At 29.9% G+C, this 6796-nt stretch overlaps 1 protein-coding gene across 2 annotated transcripts in view; it reads left to right on the top strand.

Moving 5' to 3' along the window:
* The first annotated feature begins 588 nt into the window (after positions 1 to 588).
* Positions 589 to 6796, top strand: part of LOC118183031 (bleomycin hydrolase) — a 52098-nt gene continuing 45890 nt past the window's right edge. The window contains exon 1 of one of the 2 annotated variants that reach the window (XM_035352434.2): positions 589 to 610. In XM_035352434.2, coding sequence (XP_035208325.1) covers positions 604 to 610 — 7 coding nt within the window. In that variant the 5' untranslated portion in view covers positions 589 to 603. Of the gene's footprint in view, positions 611 to 1309; positions 1463 to 6796 lie in introns of those variants that run through there. The other variant, XM_035352433.2, reaches the window with a different exon arrangement.

Below are 6796 nucleotides of genomic sequence, written 5' to 3'. Positions count from 1 at the left end.
CACACCTGTGAGACACTATTTATTGTAAATGAAGACAGTTTCTTCTCCTTTTAACTACACTCATGGACACAATCGTATTTTAGAATATTTTCTACTTCTTTTCCTTTTCTTTCTATAGGCCCCTTTTTTTTTTTTTCCCCTCTATAATTTTTGGGCCATTTATTTTAAATTTTATTTTGTCCCATCTTTTCTTCTTGGCCTTTTGAACTCGTACAAGATGTACGAAGTTCCTTTTTACTCTCCTCAAATACGAAATTGGCCCTCTTTCTATATACCTTTCCTTCGCACCTATGCTTGATTTTTCGCCCATCGGTGCAGAAAGACTTAGCGGGTGCAAAACAAGACATCTGTCTACTTTGTCTGTCTGCTTGTCTAGCGTCTAGCCCTAGCATGGTTTATGCTTCACGCATGCGCAATGGCAGGTTTCGTTGGCGTTATTGGCTGGGATACGTTATGCAGAATTGGCAATGTATCACGAGATTGGCAACTAAACACATTATTCCACTAAATTTTGTTACGTTGTGGAAGTTAAGCCTGAATAAGAAGCTTGAAGCGTTGAAGAAGTTAAGCTGTTACTGATTTCTTATATTTCACGTGATTAATATGAAAGGTAATTTTATATGTTTGGGGTGTACGAACACCTATTTGCAATTACCTTTTAGAGTTTGGGGTGTACGAACACCTATTTGCAATTACCTTTCAGATTACCACTATAATGTAATCAAGAATACGAAAAGAAAGGACCAGAGCATGTTATTTTGCTGAATGCCTATTAAAAGATGAACTTTTATGATAACTGTAAATATGAAATAAAAAGTAAATTTGTAAAATGAGGTTAAATTAATTGATTATGTTAAGCTCTCAAGAATTATTTGTCTACGATGAGACATGCCTTTGTGGAAAGCATGAATTTGAAAAGAAATTTTATGATAATAGTAAATGCAAGATGAAATATCAAACAAAAATACATTTGGAAAAAAAAAAAAAAAAAATGTAAAATACGGTTAAGTAAATTGCACGTTATAAAAACCTACAGCATTCATTTAAACAGTTCATAAACATCAACATGAGTGAAAAAAGAATAAAGTCTATTTCCCCATACGTTTTTTTAAGTCCCTAGAAAATAAATTCTCGCATATTTGGGCACAAAGCTCACCCCATACGCTTTTTTTAAATGCCCAGTAAATAATTGGGTACAAAGTGTACAAATTTCACACATTCCACAATCGCTGAAGTCTGAATTGTGAATTCATCGCCAAGCCAAACAAACATACATACATGTTCTTTGGCCAAGCGACTAAGGTTACCATGCTGAAAATATGCCTATTGCACATGCGTGAAGCATAAACCATGCTAGGGCAAGACGCTACTTTACTTGTCCGAGTTCGTAAATTTTCAATAAAGGTGTTGACGGTTGTTAGGTGTGCTACGAATTGTACTACAATGGAAATCAAACGAGGGGGTAAGATGATAAATATGCAGGAGTTTTTTTTTATAGAAATTTATAGCTGTCATAATTAAGATAGTAATTATTTTTTTGTCTTCTGCTAAAATTATAGTTTAAACTTACAGCGGTAGAAAAAGAAACCGTGACGAGTTTTGTTTTATTTTTTCTTTTAATGCATAGAATAGGTTTTAATATTCATTTGAAATTTTTATTAATTGTTTAATAGAATGATTGAATTTAAACTGTAGGTATGTTTTGTGGAGTTTATGTTTTGCAAGTGCTAATTGTTGCTAATCGATTATAAACAGAATGGATACAGTTCTTTGTTGTACTATTAATTGTAACATGTGAGTTCATCTAGAAACCACGATCTTAAATACAAAATTAAAGGAAAAAAAAAACAAGCAAAACTTAGATCGCTATTTTTTAGTATGAATAAAAATCATATGTCAATACATCCTATATTGATTACTTTTACATATTTCTGATATTCAGAATTTTTAATAATTGGTACAACATGCAAAAAAATGTGTTTTATTGTTAAAAGTAAATTCTGTATGCAATTGAAAAGACCATATTTTTCGTCATGGAAAGCTGTATATTTTCAAAGGCAAGCTTTACTAGACAGGTATCACAATGCTGTAGCTACTAATTTTCATATGATTACTCTAAAATTTCATATAATTCCATTGATTTCATGTGATTTCTGTGTAATTTTGTGGGCTTCTTGTGATAAGTGTTTGAAAATAAAATAGAATTAAAAAGGATGGACTATATTCAAGTGTAGCTTTGGTAAAAAAATTAAATATGTATAAATGTGTGTATCGCATTATCACATTATTTAATGTCAAACATTGTGCTAAGATTTATTTTCGTCTGAAAACTTTAGAGAAATCTGGTATGATTTTTTTTTTGCCTCAGATAAAAATAAGTGTGCAGGTCTGATTTGTTGGTTCTGTAATTTTTTTAACATCTTATTTTCATTTTTTGACTTAAATTATTATAGTTGTAGTCTTTAGATTGAGACCATAGAAGTGAAGACTAATGTAATTGCTAAAGATGTCTTGAAGTTTTATAATCAGTAAGGTTGTTGCTACTGTCTGAACTATAATTTTCAAATGCCTCATAAAAAAATGCGGGGGGGGGCAAGAATTGGTCAGGAAAAAAGGAAAAAATATATTTATATATAAACACACACACATAATCCTTGGGGGGGGGGAGCAGAAGAAGGGAATTTGAGATCTGAAATGTGATTTTATATTTTTTACAATCTAATACAACATTTGAGAATTTATTTTGATGAAAAATTATGAAAACAGCATTTGAATTTATGTGATCATTTAGAAAATGCCCTGTATCACTTTCAATAATTGTTTTATTCAGTGATTCAGTTTATTTTGTAAAGTTAGAATTTTGAGTGTTGTGTTTTCAATTGTTTATCTAATTGTTGATGTTATTCATATCTATTCACTAATTATAAGTTTTTTTGAGTATTAAATTGAATATCTATATTTTAGTTTTTTTTTAATATTCATGATTAATTTTATATGCATTAAAACATATTTTGTTTTGGTTTTATGAAAAGGGTTTATTTCTTATAATTGCCATGCAACCTTTACCATGGAATTCTAGATTATCTCAAGTATTACTATTTTGCACTATATCTCAACTTGTCAGCATTTTTTAATAATATGCAAGCAGTAAATGATAGCTTCTGTGGATGAACAAATATGGATGTCAAGTTCTAAACCAAAATCAGATTGAGATAGTATCCTATTTTCTTTTTATCATTAATTTTGCTGATTTTTTTAAACTTTAATTGAATTTTTTATTAAAATTTATGTTTCTTATATATTTCTTATATATATATATTTTGAAATAGAGCCTGATTGTTATGAATTTGTATTTTAATAAGAATTTAAGGTTGATCTTTACATTATGGTAACTTGGCGATTTTTTGGTGAAAATTTGGCAACCAACTCTCCTACAGCAACCCTCTATTTTTTTTTCCCCACTGCCATTTTGTCTTCACGAAGTAAAGACATGTTTCTTTTCTTTTTATCTACTGAACACTTCTTCCAACAATCTACTAGCCGAATTACACTTATGCTAGAAATTTTATCAAACAAAACTGCTTAATCATGACAAATATTCACTGCAAAATTGGGTAAAAGTGCACAATACCATACTCCTTACGCGTTTTTCAAAATAACACATACACATAAACCATGTACACGCCGACTTATTTTTACTTAAAAAAAATTCCAGAATTGCACAAAAATGGCATTGCGCACACTCTTCACTATATCCATGTACACTGCTTTTTTCTCATAAATTAGAAAATTTCACGAAAATACATGACAATTTTCTCAATCTTTAAACCCGGTAAAAAGAACATATATGAAATTACCTGATCGCGAAAAAGTATTTACCCTTTCCAAATATGAACATTTCCACATATAAAATAAATAAAATATCCAAAAACTTTTACCTCTAAATCATCTATTACATTATAAACCGTCACCAACGAATTCATACTGCAACCATTACAAATACTTAGTGCCAGGTATTTAAATTATTTCCATGCACGTTTACTTCAACTAAAACGTATACCAAATTCCTACAAACATAAAATTCACAAAATAACTATCATTTCATTAAGATATAATTAAATTAAAAAACACTACTTAAAATATAAATGAGCACATACATTAAATTAATAAGAATTACCTTACAATCCTAATTACTTTAAACTAAGTCATTGCTAATAACAATTTTCCCAATAATACCAAATTCCTTTCCACCTTACATTTAGAACAATGCATAAAAATAATATCCTCAAATAATTAAAAATACTAACTTACCTAATGTTCTTCAGAATCTTGATTACGTGTCCGATAAGCTCTTCTTCTTTCTGTTTCAGGATCTTTAAAATCATACTTATATTTCACAGCAAGGTACCAGGTAAAATAAATAACTTAATAAAACATCTTTATTTCTATCTCACACAACCTTAAACAAACATTTATTACTACCCTTTTCAATACCACTAAATACCCATTTCGAATTCACTTTAGTTACAGCCATGGTATCCAAAAATTAACCAACACTGTTTCACACAACACAGAATAAAGCCAAATACAAAATTTCCAGATTTTTTCCCGATTCCCCCCCCTTTCCGATTAAAGAACCGTAATTCGTCCATTAATATCACATGACATATCCCATGATCTCTCATTTCCCTCACACAAAATAATGCGTAATCGGAACTGAGTACTGCTCACATTATTACCAAAGTCCCAGGTAGTAACCTTTATCGCCTCCAAAATGTCGCCAAACTACCAGTTACCATATTGTAAAGATCAACCGAATTTAAATTTTTCTCTTTGCCTTTTCTATTTAAAAATTTATTTGCTTCATGCAAGATAAATACATAACTGAAATAGCATTTATTTTTTAGCTGTAACTTATTATCAAAATCTATTATATTATTATCAAAAGTTAAATTCATTTGCCAGATATTAAATTATACTGTGGCTTTTACATGAACAGGGCCTTAAGTATTATTATCACCATTTATTACTTTTGTGCATCAAAGAAATTGCATTTGTTTGATAAAATTGAGTTCATACGTATTAAATCAAGTTTATCAGTGTAAAGAAAAAAAGAAAAAGGCTGTTTAGGTGGTGGACTATTTTATTCAGGACAATTCGTTCCATGTTTTTAATGTAAGAAATGCTTCTATGTAAATAGATCTATAGAAGATTACTCCTATAATTTTGTATTGTCATATCATCGGTATGTATGTATGTAATTCAGATGAGCTGAGTATTCTGCTGTCGCTCCAAATTGCAAACTACCATTTGCAATTTGGTAAAAAATCTTTTCTGTAAAAATTCTGACAAATCTTTTCTGTAAAAATTGTCAACCAGTTTTTATAGTCCAGAAGTTGACTTAATGATATGAATAATTAAAAATATTTACAGGCATTATACTGTGACTATGTAAATTTTAAATATGACTTGTTAGAAGATGGTAATAAATTTTAAAAAAATCTTGTCCCACCTGTGGCCAAGTGGTTAAGAATGCTGAATACTGGTAGTTCGAACTGGTTTGGGTTCGAACTACTGGCTGCATGATTGGTTTTTGTCATATGTGACTTAAGAGCAAATTTCCTTCAAGTCTTCTGCAGAAGCATCCCTCCTTTCAGGCAGATAGCTGCCATAGCTTTGTCATATTCTAATAATCAAACCTAAAAAAAATATCACCATGTTGAAAAATTTTTCTGTAACCAAATCGATTTTCAAGCCTGTACTTATCATACTATTTCAAAGTATGTAATTTAGACAATGTCTTAGAAGTCCTATGTATTATGTATTCTTTGTGGTAATAAATAAACTATTAAACACTAACTAACTAAACACTTTTCAGTTTTAGCTTTTGATTTCTATTTTGGAATACCAAAAGTATAAAATAATTATGAATGATCACAGGCAGCCATCTACTTTTACATGTATCCTGAAAATATGTGTGAATGTTGAATCTTGAAAGTTAGGGATATAAAATAACATTAAAAATAGTATTTTAAAATATTTATCTTTAATAATATTTATTTAAAATTGTGTATAATTAACTTAATGAGGTGTGTTTAAGCACTTTCAAGTGTTTTTATAAACTTGCAAGAGATAGTTAAGTATTACCCCCCTCTTTTTTTTTTTTTTTTTTTCCATGTGAACAATTCCATAATGAGCTGTGTCTTTCTCAGTCACCATACATAGAGATATATGTTCTCCACTGGGATCATATTCTTCACTGATAGTCAAAAATTATCAAGATGCATGAAAGCTTCATTCATATTTTTTATTTTCAAAGTCTTGACATAAACATAGCTATCACTGTTTAGTTCATGGGCTATGTGAGGCATGTAGTATTGGAAGCAAGAAACACAACATTTGATTTCTGGTTATGAATTCCATAGAGATTTTGGGTGCCCTGGAGGATTGTCTAAAGTTATAATGTTTTCTTTAAATATCAATGCGGTGACCCAGGCCTTTTTTATTTGATTTGCAAATGCCTGGAAGTAGTTCTTTTATCTTTCTCTTTCAATTCTGTGGGATTTTCTGTTTTAGTTTTTATTTCATAATCTAGCATTAGCATTAATTTTCAATCACCAGCTAAGTTTCTATTAACCTTCCAGAAGGCGCGTATGCACAAAATTTATGACAAATTCAGTTTTTAATGTGTATTTTTCGCATATCAAAGCTGAGGTGTCTGAAGGTCATTTCTATTCCTCCTTTCTACCTTCCCCACATCATGGAATGTGCCAACAGGAAGTTATTTGACTTTTTT

The sequence above is a fragment of the Stegodyphus dumicola genome, chromosome 10, assembly GCF_044657685.1.
Source record: "Stegodyphus dumicola isolate Sdum_Otavi_A_Nest chromosome 10, ASM4465768v1".
Taxonomy (NCBI): Eukaryota; Metazoa; Arthropoda; class Arachnida; order Araneae; family Eresidae; genus Stegodyphus; species Stegodyphus dumicola.
Note: the sequence above shows the minus strand (reverse complement) of the source record. Positions and strands in the feature narration are given on the sequence as shown.